This window comes from Culex quinquefasciatus, chromosome 3 (genome assembly GCF_015732765.1).
Source record: "Culex quinquefasciatus strain JHB chromosome 3, VPISU_Cqui_1.0_pri_paternal, whole genome shotgun sequence".
Classification (NCBI taxonomy): Eukaryota; Metazoa; Arthropoda; class Insecta; order Diptera; family Culicidae; genus Culex; species Culex quinquefasciatus.
In genome coordinates, this window is record NC_051863.1 from 178,882,849 (window position 1) to 178,897,864 (window position 15,016).

The 15,016-nt window shown below is 39.0% G+C and overlaps 1 protein-coding gene across 2 annotated transcripts in view; it reads left to right on the forward strand.

Annotated features, from left to right (window-relative positions):
• LOC6043986 (nucleosome-remodeling factor subunit NURF301) overlaps positions 1 to 15,016 on the forward strand; it is a 36,306-nt gene continuing 21,290 nt past the window's right edge. For both annotated transcript variants that reach the window (XR_005278572.1, XM_038263727.1), the window contains exons 1-3: positions 1 to 807; positions 10,454 to 10,920; positions 10,995 to 14,998. Coding sequence is in view for 1 of the 2 variants with exons in the window: in XM_038263727.1 (XP_038119655.1) it covers positions 10,554 to 10,920; positions 10,995 to 14,998 (4,371 nt within the window). In the remaining variant the exon portion in view is untranslated. The remainder of the gene's footprint in view (positions 808 to 10,453; positions 10,921 to 10,994; positions 14,999 to 15,016) is intronic.

The window sequence follows — 15,016 nt, forward strand, 5'->3', positions numbered from 1 at the left end:
AACAAACCTTCAAAACGGTCCCAAGCTTTGTCTGTGGTGGACGCGCGCACGTCCGTCTCCCCCCTGTCGAAAGTGCAAAAGTGGGCAAATTTCAACTTTCTCCCACCGTGTGTTACCCACAACAGGAATTGACATTTATTTTTACGTTGCGTGTAATTGGATAAATTAAGGCACAATTGCGTGCCAAAATCAGGTTGGACATTTTCGTCCAAACTGGAGCGCGATAAATTACCCTGTTGGAATCGAGTCGAAGCATACGAAGAGCAAAAGAAAAAAAGTGTAGCGTGAGCGTGTGTGTGAGGCAAGTGCGCACACTCGTCGTCGTTGCGGTTGGTGGTGTGCGTGTGTTGGCGCAGCGAAAAATAAAACCCGACGAGGTTGACTAATTTCGGCAGTAAATTTTTGGTACAAATTTGATTTTTTCAAAAGAAATTTAAGTGAAATCAATTGGAATTGTATTTGCGAGAGCGTCGAGGGAAGAAGTGAAAAAAAGTCGCAAAATTTTGACAGCTTGCGACGACTGACAGCCCAGTGCAGGCAGAACAAGATGGCGGCGGTCGCGTCGACCAATCAGCGACGAGCTTCTATCGTCGGCGCACACTTTGGTGATTTTTCATACGTTTTCGCGTCACCGTCGTGCAGAGGCAAAATTTAGTGCGTCCTCGACGGAACAAGTCCAGCAGCAGAGCAGGGTTGAAAATATCGCGGAAATTGTCGAACCTTCGTGCGTGACATGTGTCAGGACGGTCTGCGTCCGTCGGAGTCAAGTGACCGCGTTGGAACTGCGTGGATTAGGACCATTTCCGGGTAAGTGGCGTGCGGGATCAAGAATTTTCGAGACTCGCTGAGAGGCGAAAAGCAACGCCACCTTGGCTCAAAATGGTTGCCAGCAAAAGCGAGCTGTGCTGAGGGTAATTTTTTTTTTCTTCCTCCCAAGAGACAAAAGACGAGCGAAAAATCCTTCCCATTGCGACGGACGATCGCACTCGGCGGCGTCGGACCAGATGATTGCACAAAAACAAAAACAAGCCACCGTTCTACCTGGGTTCTTGCAATCCACGCAATTTCTGGAACATAACCTTTCCTAATCTCCCCCGAGCTACGGTGACGGACGGCGGCGGAGGGGGAAGGGTATTTTCACTAGATTTTCCCAAACCCCCCCGACGGTCGTCGCCGGGAACGGGGTCAGTTTGGGCGAAAATGTTTCGAAGAGGTGGTTGTTGTCATTTTTTTTGTGTTGTTGTTTTTGTTGACGAATTTTGCACCCTGGAAGTGTCAGTGATCTTGTGCTTTTAAGGTGGGTGGGGGAGGAAAGTAAGTATGGGGGGGTTTCCTCATAATCTCCTCCTCGTCTCGTCGACGAGTTTTTCCTAATTTGGAAGTAATTTTTCCGCTTGCCCGAGGAAGGGGAAGGTGTTTTTGATGCGTGGCTGTGTGTGGGGTGCGTTGGGTAATTAAAGCTAATGTTGGCAGAATGGCCCGCCTGAGTAAAATGCGCCAAAACCATAGAAAATCATACAAATTTATGATTCAGTGTAGTAGGCTTATGCTTTGGGATGTTCCCTTCAATGTTGTATACTTGGTTGATGAAAATTTTAGGCTTAAAACTATTTTTTGCGCCCCTGGTGCTGAATATTTTTTCTATATTGATGTTTTTTAAGAAGTTCTGAGCTCGATTTGCTCTCCATCGGCTCCACCATTTCTCATTTCATTTGAAATTTTGAAAGTATTTTAAGTATTGAAAATATTAAATGTTTTTAAGTGTTTGAAGTATTTAAAGTTTTAACTGTATCTTAAGTACCTAAAGTATTTTAGAAATTAAATTTTTTTAAAGTATTTGAAGCATTCAAAGCATTAAAAGTATTCAATGCATTCACACAGTATTCAAAGAATATATAGTATTTCAAGTATTTTAAGTTTTGAAAGTATTTATAGTGTTTAAGGTATTTAAAGTCTATAAGGATTTAAAAAAATTGAAGTATTTAAAGTGTTAAGAGTATTTGAAGTAAATGATGTATTTAAAGTATTTTAAGCATTTAAATTATTTAAAGTATTTAACTTGTGAGGAATATTGAGCTTAATTTGCTGTTCCAGGGTTGTTACGGAAAAGTCGAAAAAAAATCCGCGCCAGATCCGCGCCGACCCCAAAACCCAATCCGCGCGAAATCCGCGCCATATAAAAAAAATTGCGACAAACATAGAAGAGAGTAACATAATGAATGAAATTTTAAACGAAAAAAGAATAATACAGAAGGCATTTGGATCAGTACCGTTGATCAGTTGTGGATTCATATCCCACCTGTACCAAATGGAACCTTTATTGCCATTTCTGAAACAATATTAGCATTTTTTGCAACACTTTAAATATCGTTGCTTTAAAACAAATTCAGAAAAAAAAATTAAAGCCATAAAATAAATCACCAAATTATAAAATCTAGGGATTTAATACTTGATAATTCTCGCCAAAACTTAACTCTGGAAAATCGAACCACGAAATTTCTATTATTTTCTTCTCTAAATTTTTCTAAACTAAAATATGACTCCGAAAATTATCCGAACTAAGAAAATGGCAAAAAAATAATAATTTCTGCAGTTTTTTTTTTAAAGGACCAGTAAACCAAATTTTCAGTTTTTGTTTTCTGGGTGTTTTTCAATACCCCTGACTCAAGGCGGTTCTAAAAACACCCAAAAAGCAAAAACTGGAAATTTGGTTTATTGGAACTTTAAAAAAAAACACCAGATTAAATAATTTAAAAATTTAATAATTTAGTACTTTAGAAATTTAATAATTTAATAATTTAATAATTTAATAATTTAATAATTTAATAATTTAATAATTTAATAATTTAATAATTTAATAATTTAATAATTTAATAATTTAATAATTTAATAATTTAATAATTTAATAATTTAATAATTTAATAATTTAATAATTTAATAATTTAATAATTTAATAATTTAATAATTCAATAATTTAATAATTTAATAATTTAATAATTTAATAATTTAATAATTTAATAATTTAATAATTCAATAATATAATAATTTAATAATTTAATAATTTAATAATTTAATAATTTAATAATTTAATAATTTAATAATTTAATAATTTAATAATTTAATAATTTAATAAATTAATAATTTAATAATTAAATAATTTAAAAATTTAAAAATTTAATAATTTAATAATTTAATAATTTAATAATTTAATAATTTAATAATTTAATAATTTAATAATTTAATAATTTAATAATTTAATAATTTAATAATTTAATAATTTAATAATTTAATAATTTAATAATTTAATAATTTAATAATTTAACAATTTAATAATTTAATAATTTAATAATTTAATAATTTAATAATTTAATAATTTAATAATTTAATAATTTAATAATTTAATAATTTAATAATTTAATAATTTAATAATTTAATAATTTAATAATTTAATAATTTAATAATTTAATAATTTAATAATTTAATAATTTAATAATTTAATAATTTAATAATTTAATAATTTAATAATTTAATAATTTAATAATTTAATAATTTAATAATTTAATAATTTAATAATTTAATAATTTAATAATTTAATAATTTAATAATTTAATAATTTAATAATTTAATAATTTAATAATTTAATAATTTAATAATTTAATAATTTAATAATTTAATAATTTAATAATTTAATAATTTAATAATTTAATAATTTAATAATTCAATCATTTAATAATTTAATAATTTAATAATTTAATAATTTAATAATTAAATAATTAAATAATTTAATAATTTAATAATTTAATAATTTAATAATTTAATAATTTAATAATTTAATAATTTAATAATTTAATAATTTAATAATTTAATAATTTAATAATTTAATAATTTAATAATTTAATAATTTAATAATTTAATAATTTAATAATTTACTAATTTAATAATTTAATAATTTAATAGTTTAATAATTAAATAGTTTAACAATAATTTAATAATTTAAAAATTTAATAATTCAATAATTTAATCATTTAAAAATTTAATAATTCAATAATTTCTTCTTAAAACATTAAAATTAACCAAACAATCAATTGTAATATTTTCGTAATTTTTCAATTGAATAATTCGTACTTTTAAGTTTTTGAGTCTGTATGTTTTGACAAGTTCAAATTATGAATTCTTTTTTATGATTTGAACTTGTAAATTCTGAAGTTTCAAATAGTTGAATTCCAGATTTCTTTTTTAATTTTAACATTACATTTTGCTTTTAGACGGAGATTTTAGCAGATTTCTAAGTGGATTTCGTCATGTTGTGATAATTGGGAATAGAATCAATTCTACCTGAATCAGAGTGGCAACAGAATTTTTATTTTTTTCAATAAACCAAAAATTAAAAAAACATTTTTATATTGAAAAAACATAGAGAATCTAAAAAGTTTCATAGCTTCAAATTTTTAAAATTCTGTAATTTTTCGAATTTTGTTATTTTGATTTTAAAAAAATTGGTATTTTTTTGAATTGTTAAGCAGATGTTTTAATAATAATGAGTTCTAATGTTATGTTAAATTTATATAACAAATTTCAATACATTAAAAAAATCGCTCCTTGAAGATTATTTCAAAGTTTCGTATTAAGAAAAAAAGCAATCAATAAATTTTAGAAGAAAATTTTCTTCATTTACAACTTCTTAGAAATTGATATTTTCGCACTTAACGAAAAAGATTGAATTCATTTAATTCCTAATAATATTTTCCTTTGTAATGTGAAAGAATTTCTATCGTTTTCAATTATTTTGTTTATCAAAATTGCTATCCGCGCGAAATCCGCGCCTGAGCAAAATTAGCCAGCAAATCCGCGCCAGATCCGCGCGATACGCGCCATCCGCGCCATCCGCGCGATCCGCGCCGTCCGTAACAACCCTGCTGTTCATCTGCATTGACTATTTCTTATTCTCCTTTTTGTCATTGTGAGGAGATCATCGATCCATCCGCATTGACATACTATCGTTTCATTTTTCTGCCTTTCTTCATGTAAAGAATTGGGTAAGGAAGGCTCATAATGTACTGTGGTACGCGCGGTTGGTGCTACCCCGCGCAGTACTAAACCATACTTCTGGAGCAACATTTGAAAGGGGCGGTACGACATTGCTCTTACGGCCAATGTCGTACCGCCCCTTTCAAATGTTGCTCTGGACTTGTTGTGGTGGCAGTTCTGAAGCCGCTCTTTCTCTCGCATTATTTATGTCTCTCTGTGGTCCCACTATCAAAATTAACTCTCTCAGCTAACTGCGATCGGTGGCGCGAAATGCACCGATGCGCCATGTATGTTCCATGTAGTTTAGAGTAATTATCGTCAGATCCCAATAAAGTGTCCGTTGGAGAAGTTCGTTGTGTCTACGAGTGGCGAATAAAAGTTCGTGTTTTAAGTACACCGCCGAGTTTGATTTCCTCCGGAACTCTCCAGAGTGATCCGGCCCCATCCGGTTCTGTACACTTCATATTTTTCACTTTCTTTTCACACTTACTACCAGTCTTTTTGAGGGGATACTGAGCTCGATTTGCTCTCCATCCGCATTGACCTTTTCTCAGCTATGATTTTCCCTTTCATCAGTAGCTAGCTACAGCACGCGTACCTGGTGCGCTATGCTGATTGGTCTGGTCTGTCAGTAGTTAGAATCAAAGCTGGGGATCGAGGAGGGAGCATCAGGGCAGTGGACAGTATGCTGTAATGGGGAAGACTGGACGTAGATAGTGGAAGACCAGAACTACGTCGCAAGGGGAAAATAGTTCAATAATTGAACAATTCTTAAGAATTGTCTAACTGGTCTAACTGGGTGGCCACTCAAGTCGGGAATTCGCCAAAATCCGCCAAAAATCGGGAAAAAGTCGGGAATTTATGATTTTTTGTCAAAATGTCGGGAATTATAAGCATGCTTGATTGAAAATTAATTTTTTAACTCTTGAATAATTTTGTAATATTTTGTACAATTCACAAATTGAATTCACTCAATTCTGCTTTAATAACTTACTTTAAATTTAAGGTTCTTTTCACTATTTTAATATATTTGAGTATGGAAAAGCTGTTTAAGACATTCAAAATCTTTAGTTAATATTGGAGTCTTTGACACAGATCTTCATAATATTTTTCATGAATCATATGTTCTCTATAAATTTTTGTTTATCATACAAGAGGTAAAATTAATGAAAAACTAATATAAAAATAGAGCCTAATTCTATTTCATTTTGTCACATAGATTGAATATTTGGAAACAGATTCCAGATTGAGTTTGGCAATGGTTTTTTGGTAAATATTTTTAATTGTTTAGCTAAATTCTTTAAGTTATTAAAATATGTTTTTTTTTTAAATGTTGCCGTTAAACTTTTTTTGAGAGTATGGTTAAATTATTACTATAAATAAAGCTTGATTTTCAGTTTTCGGAAAACTTAAATATCGAATAAAATTTTACGTTTTGAAAACATAAAGAAAATTTTGAAATTGCAAAAAAATAATCCAAGAAATTTAGGGTACTTGCAAAACTGTTTAATAAAATTGTCTCTTCAAACATTTTGCTTAAAATAAGTGGTAAAACATAAAATCATATCAAACTGAATGTCCTTTGAAAAAAAAAAAAAAAAAAAAACAGTTTAATACTGACCACTAGATAAATTAACATTGATTTAAAATAAAACAATATCAAAAATTACAAAATTAAAAAGGAAACCAGGAATTTTTTTTTTATGAATTTCTTGACATTTTTCTAAATCCTTTGATTGAATAATTTCTGCAATTATGTTTTGATCATTCTTTGATTTAAAATGATGATGAAGTTAAAAAAAAAAATTAGAACGAAATTTTAAGTTCAGTTATCTTTAACTTTTTGACGTAGACTTACGTCTTTGTCGAAGGTACTGGGGTGTCATTCCAAAAAACCCGGGCCGAAGGCCCTGGATTACTGCGTCATCCGTCAAACGCTTATATCTTCCTTCCCTCTAATCGAATCGACACGATTTATGTGCCATTCGATTCGAAAATTATTCAGCAATTTGCTATAAAACTTTCATTGTTGGCAAAATAGTTTAACTATTGAAACAATTGAATGTTTTAAAATGTATTCAAAATGCAGAGATTTTGCAAGCAAAATGAGCGCTTCCCACTCACGGACGGGAATGTCAAGTACCTATTTTGAGGGGAAAATCATCCGAGCAACGCGACCGAGTGTCGGTCGCGAAAAAGGAGGGGAAGTAGCGGGCCGAAATCATACATAAGAACGTGCGCCAGAGCCCGTTCCATCATTCACGTCTCAGACGTCGGACCGGCAGCAGCAGCAGCAGGAAAGCTCAGCCCAGAGCAGCAGCAGCAGGAGAGAGGGACCAGAACTGGAAAAGAAGTGCGCATCGCCTTCTCGTCGTCACCGTCAGCCAGTTGCCTCTCGATGGCCGGACCGTTAGGATCTTTCGTGGTTGCTGTGGTTCGGAGGTGCTTCAATCTCCATCCCTCGTCCCACCCGGGACGAGGCATCAACAAGATGAGGCGCGCGCCTGCTGCCTTCCGCCGAAAAGCCTCTCGTGGGTCAAGCCTTGGTTGTTAAACAATTGGGACATCCAACTAGCTCGTCGCATTCGCGGCGAGCGCTTCTGAAAGATTTACGTCTCATCAAATTCTAGTGTTGAAAGAGTTGCCCTCGTCCCACCCGGGACGAGGCAGCGAGCTAATTTGAATTTAAATTTCAGGAACAAATTTTGGTCTTCGGGGGCGACAGATTGCACAGCTTTCTGAGGCTGCTCTCGCCCCTAATCCCTATGCCCCCTCTCCCCCCATTCGGCTCGCTAAAATTCCTTCGTCTCTTTCTTTCCTCTCTTTGCCGTTCGAATGGGTGTTCCTTCCAATATATATAGCTAATTCTTCAAATTAATATATGGAAAACCCACATGTCCACATATCTAAATTTTACGTAAGTCTACGCCATTCCGGTTATGTCTGTGCCATAACTACTTTGACTTTTAGTCAAAATTGAATATTCGATTGTCTTTTGTCATTTCCAGTTGAAACGAAGTATCAAAAACTATACTTTTGCCAATTTAAAAAATAACATGAATGTTATAAGTATTGTTGAACTTTCCATATTTTTTTCAAAGACTTTTGTTTGTGTTTCTACTCTGAATCATAAAAATGAAGTTTGTGAAGTTTTTTCAATTGTTGTTTAGTTTCTGTATTAACATAAAATGCCTATATTTGGATTATTTTTAAATTCATTTAATTTTTATTTCGGTGGTTAATATTGACTTTTCTTATAGAAAGTTTTTTGTTTGAAATCATTCTTAAGATAAGAAATGCGTATTATTTGAGCATTCTGGATAAGTCTGGAAAAAGTCGGGAGTGGTCACCCTGACTATTACATCTATAAGAGGAGAAAATCGTGACGTCAGAAATGAACTCAAATCACTCAAAGTTCATTTTGTGAGTGACTTTAACATTTTGGCCTAGTTTGACAGCTACCTTGTCCCCAGTTTTTTTGTGGGAGAGAAAAGGAGGCGAATACTTTATGAAAATCATACCTGTCAAAATTCCTAGCCTCAATTTTTTTTCGCGAGTTGCTTTTCTCCTCTATTGACTTCTGTCAGTCTCCAGCTGCAGGGTTGTTTCAAGTTATTAAGAAAAATATCAGGAATTACGATAATTTGTTTTTTCCTTTGAGTGCAAGAATTTCATAATTTTTAATAATTGAATTTTCTTCTTACTTTTTATATGTTTCTTGTCATTTCTTAACATCTCCGGCTCTGAATATTTAATTTCTTTTGAGTTTTGAGTAATGATTTTTAACCTTATTTATTTTTAATTTTATACTGGATTTATTCAATTTTTAATTGTGTAATTCAAATATTACAAACGTTTCCCGAATATATAGACATTAGAATGTGTAACAAAAACTATTATTGGGGCTAGTTCTGGTGGGCGCCAAATATAAGCTTGATTGGACGTAACAGAAGCTGGCCTCCACTTTCGAATTTTGGAATGGAATTTAATCGGTATAATTTTTTTTCTAAATTTAATCATTCTTGGCGAAAATAAAAAGATCAGAACATTCCAAATACAAAGCTTCTGAAATTCAAAAATTCGAAAAATAATTGTTTTAATAGATTTTATTATAACAAAAAAATATCAAAATACATATTATTTTTTTCCGAAATTTACTTAAAAAATCAGAAATTTCGAAATTAAAAATGTTAGCAATCTAAAATTCAAAATACCAAAAATTTGAAGATTTAAAAAAATCAAAATTACAAGGTCAAAATTTAAAAACAAAAAAATATCAAATTCAAAACAATATAGAAAAAAATCTCAAATCTAAAATAATTTTAGTATTCTTAAGCTTATAAATTCTTAAATTCTAAATTCTTACATTCTAAATTCTTAAATTCTAAGTTCTTAAATTCTAAATTCTTAAATTCTTAAATTCTTAAATTCTTAAATTCTTAAATTCTTAAATTCTTAAATTCCTAAATTCTTAAATTCCTAAATTCTTAAATTCTTAAATTCTTAAATTCTTAAATTCTTAAATTCTTAAATTCTTAAATTCTTAAATTCCTAAATTCTTAAATCCTTAAATTCTTAAATTCTTACATTCTTACATTCTTAAATTCTTAATTTCCTTAATTCGTAAATTCGTAAATTCCTAAATGTTTTTATTTTTAAAATCTTAGTTCTTATATTCTCAAATTCTTGAATTCCACAATGTTTGAAGTCCTAGGGGAACAGCATCTAATTCCAGCGTGCCTCTAATGTTGGCAGGTCAGTACTTTGGCATTCAATTAAATCTAATTAAAAGCGTTTTCAACTGAAATCGAGTGATAAATAGCTCAATAAGAAGTAAGCAAGCATCTAAAGTTTTGCAAAATTAGTTGTTCAAATAGTGAATATCAGCAAATTGGATGGAGTTAGGAGCGAGTGCTTAACCTGCCAAACATACGAGAATTTCCCCTATTTTATGCAAGAAATTTCGAAATTATGAGAAGACATTATTTTAATTATCGGAAATTAAATTTCTTTCGGAGTGAATTTTAGCGAGGATTTTGGATTACAAACTGTATAAAAATTCTTAGATTTTGAAGATTTAGACTTTCGTGGGCCTTGCCAGGGGAGTATTATGTAAAACGTTATAGTACTCATTTTGTCAAGGGGCATGGTCCCATACAAAGGGGTATGCCCTGTTCGTGGACTCTCGCTCCCTTGCACACCGTGTAACGATTAACCCTAGCTCGCAAATGTTTATAAGTGCTTTTTAAGAAAATGTTGCGTTATGTAACATAATAATTACTTTTCTTCCCTGCCGGATATTTCCCGGAAGAGATCCGGGAAAAGATCCGGCAGCAACTTTGTACAGGTTTTGACGTTCGCGGAGGATGCCTAAAAGTTTGGTGAAATTATAGCTTTGTTTTGTTTTCTTTTACTCCACTTCCAGATAAAAACGTAGAAAAACCCACTCTTACGTTTCGATTTACAAAAAAAAAGATCACAAATCAAACCAACCGATACATCGTTCACCGCCCGTGAACCACAATATGAGCAGTCGCAAGTCGGCGGCCGCTGCCGGGGAGGGCCCGTCCGGCAGCAAAAAGCGTGGCCGACCGCCGGGCCGCCAGTCGTCGTCCTCCTCGATGGAACGACCCAAGGGCAAGTTCCAGTACCACCTGCTCAAGAAGCCCAAATATCTGTGCAAAGACGGTGACTCCCGGTTCAGCACACCATCCGCCTCGCGTGCCTCGTCCCCCGGCCAGGGCAGCGAGGAGAGCAGCAGCGTCCGCCCGTCGGCGTCGCGATCTCGGGCACGGCCCAGCAAAACACCGAGCAAGTCGGCCGCCAAAGCAACACCCAAAGGACGCGCTTCGACGGGAGGTGCCCGAGGCCGCGCCAGCAATAGCCGGAAAAGTAAGTAATCTTCAGTGCAATTGGTTGAAAACGGGTTTACTAACGCGGATTTTTCCGATTTTCTCTCGCCCCAGGTTACACGTACCACGAGTCGGAGTACCACTACGGGTCGGACTTTGGCGATGACAGTGACAAAAGTGACGGGTACGACGACTCGATGCGGTCGGCGTCGGATTCGGACGACAGTCTCGCGCAAGAGTCCGAGTCGGACATGTCGATTCTGAGCTTGAGCGTTGGCCCGATCGGGAGCGGGTTGCAGAAGGAACCATCGCCGGATCCAATCTGGCTGCAGGATCGCGAGTATCCGCCGCTGGAGTTGCCACCGTCGTCGGAGGATCTGCTCGTGCCGAACGAGTTGGTGTTGCGATGTGCATCGATTTACGAAATCATACGACGGTTCCGGCACCTGGTGCGGTTATCCCCGTTCCGGTTGGAGGACTTTGCCGCGGCCATCGCGTGCGAAGATCAGAGCCCACTGCTGGTGGAGATTCACATCATGCTGCTGAAGGCGATACTGCGCGAGGAAGATTCTCAACAGACACACTTTGCTCCGCTGGACCAGAAGGACAGCGTCAACATTGCGTTGTATCTGATCGATACGATAACGTGGCCGGAAGTGATGCGAAGTTACATCGAAAGTGACTCGGCGCTCGATCGGGACGTGTTGAAGATACTCAGCACCAGTGAGTATCCGTTTGTGGGGGCACAGCAGAGGCTACGCGTGTTGCAATTCTTGACCGACCAGTTCCTGGTCACGACCACGGTCCGTGACGATATGCTGCAGGAGAGTCCCATCCATTACGACGACCACTGTCGTATCTGTCACCGGTTGGGAGATCTGCTGTGCTGCGAGACGTGCCCGGCAGTGTTCCACCTGGACTGTGTCGATCCACCGTTGATAGACGTGCCCAGCGAGGACTGGCAGTGCAATCTGTGCAAGCTGCACAAGGTTTCCGGCGTCATGGACTGCATCTCGAGCCAGGAAAAGCAGGGAATGCTGTGTCGGCAGGAACTGCTCGGCTTCGACCGGAATGGGCGCAAGTATTGGTACGTTGGCCGGCGGATATTCGTCGAAACGGAGGAAGGTGACAATCCGGAAGTGTGGTACTACAGCACGGTGAAGCAGTTTGAGTATCTAATGACGCTGCTTGATCCGGACGAATACGAAGCACAACTGTGGAAGGAGTTGGACGAACGGCGGGACGAAATCATCCGCCAGATGACCATCACCGAAAACATAACCAATCAACAAAAGGGCGGTAAAAAGTCGTACATTGAGGTGGACAATCAGCGCATCGACAAGTTGATGACGCAAGATGCTCCACCGGGTGAGGAAGAAGCGAAGGAGAACTCGGACGAACAGGACAAGGAAGATTCGACCAACGGTAGCGAATCGGCGGCCGAGAAGGAGGAAGACGGCGATAAGCATGTAACGCGGTCGAAAACGGGTTCGTTGACACCGCGAACATTCAGCATCGACGAGCTTAAACGGAAAGGCTCGCTTACCAAAGAAGACGAAGAGGCTCGGTTGACACGGAACCGACTTAGCCAGCTGGGCAACGGTACGCTGTACTTTAAGCTGGGCCAGGAGAACGGGTTCAAGTCGTACGTCAATCAGTACTCGATCAACCCAATCGCGTTGAACAAACCACAACGGAACGAGGAACGCGACAAGAAGCGCCATCTGTCGCACAAGTTCTCGTTGACGCAAGCTTCGGAGTTCAAGTGGCTCGGCGGTGGAATGAACAGCACCCAGGCGCAGATGATCTCCACCATCAAACAGACCATCATCGCCCTGGAACAGGCCACTCCGTCATCGTTCCTGCACCAAAATTGGACCAAACTGCGCAAAACTTGGATCGGTGCAATCAGCGCCTGCACCAAGGGACGAGACTTTGCTCGGATCCTGTGCATCCTTCAGGCGAGCATGCGTTCGGTCATCTTTGCCAGCGTTTGGCACGAACAGCTCGGGCACACCCGGATGTACCGAATTACCGCTGCCGAGCGTGAGGAGAAAAAGAAGCTCGAGAAGCGGGAAAAGCGCGAACAGGCCGACGAGGAGGAACGGAACCGAAACACGTTCAACTTTGTCAAGTACTCGCTCGGACTGCGGCACCAGGTTTGGAAGCAAAAGGGCGAAGAGTACCGCATCCACGGCCAATGGGACTGGGTTTGGATCTCGTGCAATCGGCGGCAGCAGTCGCACAAGACGCGCCGGGAAACGAACGAAGTCGGCCACGTAGTCGTTCCGATCATTGCCGAGGTGCACAAGCGGTTGCTCAAGCTGAACCGTAAGACGCACGAGGCGTACCAGGCCTGCATCCAGGATGACAGCCCCGCCGAGAAGCTGGACTTTATGACCGAGAACGATACGTTGAACCACCAGCTGGTGGAAAAGTTCAGCCAAATCGAGACATTCCAACTGCCCGTGCTGTACGGGGAAATTGACATAAGCAAGGCACTGTCCACGCCGGCAGGTCGTGCGCTCTATCCAAAGATTGCCCGAAAGGCTTCGGTGCTGGATGGGTTGCTTCAGCGGAGGATTGAGCTGCGGGACGCCGAGGAGCGAAAGATCGCCAACGTCAAGCTGGAAGAGGACGACATCGGGGTCAACGTAATCGCCAAGCCGGAGGTGGCCGCCGTGCCGAGTGTGCGGTTCGGCGAGTGCGTTGAAAAGCAACTGCAAAAGATTGCAAACAGCAGGGCTAACAGCGTCGTGGCCACCAGGAATGGCACTGGAATTGTGCGAATCACTCCGAGTACGCCGACTACGACGGTGCCGACGCCGACGGTGAAGCCGATGCCGGAGGAGAAGCGACAGGAGTTGAGTGAGAAAATTCTCGCCCTTCGTGCCAAGTACCGGCAGGTCAGTCGTGTTGCGTCCCAGTACAAGTGCTACTCGGTTGACTGTGCCGATGGCAATTGCTACTCGGTGCTGTGTTCCCAGAAGCAGGCCATCCAGGATGAGTTGCGGCCACTGCTGAAGCAGCTGCAGTCGGCTCCGGTGGTCAGCGCCGCAGTTGGTGGAGTGCGGTCAATCTTGGAGCAAAAGTTGACCCAGAACAAGCCGGAAGATTTTGACGCACTGCTGAGCGCGTTCACCATGAATCGGTACCGTGCGATCTCGGACGATCTGGAGCAAGCCCTGCGCGATCCGGTCGAGTACGACGAGGAGCTGATTGCGTCGATGGCGCTACCAAAGATGGAAGTGGCGGAAGAGAGCAACAACAACGTTACGAACGAGGTTGAAGTAAAGACCGAAGAGGTTCCGGACATGGTTGTTAAAGAGGAGGTCGTCAGCACGGAAGATGAACTCAATCTGAACGGGTCGGAACGAGCGGCGGACGATAGTTTGAAGATGAACGAAAACTCCAACTCGATCTCGGAGAACTCGTGCGACGAACCACGGACAACGCGGCGAGGCCGCTCGTCCAGAAACAGTGGCAAGAACAACTCGCTGGTTGTCGTGGAAGAGCCAGAGCCACCGAAGGTCGTCAAACAGGAAGTGGTTCTGCCCAAGCGAGAGCACAAACCAAATCGGCGCTTTGCGTTGCCATCGCGAAGTGTCAAGAAGGAGGATTCCGCCGAAGAGAAGGAACTGGCCCCGGACGGTAGTCAGCGTGTCTTTACTGTTTCATCACCCAAGGGACGAATCTACCTGCGCAAGGAGGTGCAAGCGCTGCCGGTGGTGGCGACGACTACGGTCGTTGCCGACACGAAGGTTAAGCCCGAACCCAAAGTGACCAGCGGTCCAGTTAAGCCAAAGTATCCAGCGGTGAACTATTTCCGCAACTGGAAGCAAACCACGTCGATCATGACGCTGCCACGGCACGACGCGATCAAGTTGGCCCGGATTGGGGGTCGACTTCCGGTGGAGGGTTTCCACCACACGGCCAAGAACAACAACTCCGTTTGGCCGTATCCGTGCGCGCGGCCCCTCTTCAAGACGTGCTGGCTGTACAGGACGTTGAACTTGTCGACGCTGGCCGCGGTCGGGCTGCAACTGCGCATCGTTTGGACCTGCCTGCGGTGGGACGATATGGCCATGAAGCCGGTGACGACCGACGGGAAGCATCAGGTAAGGGTTTGGATTTTT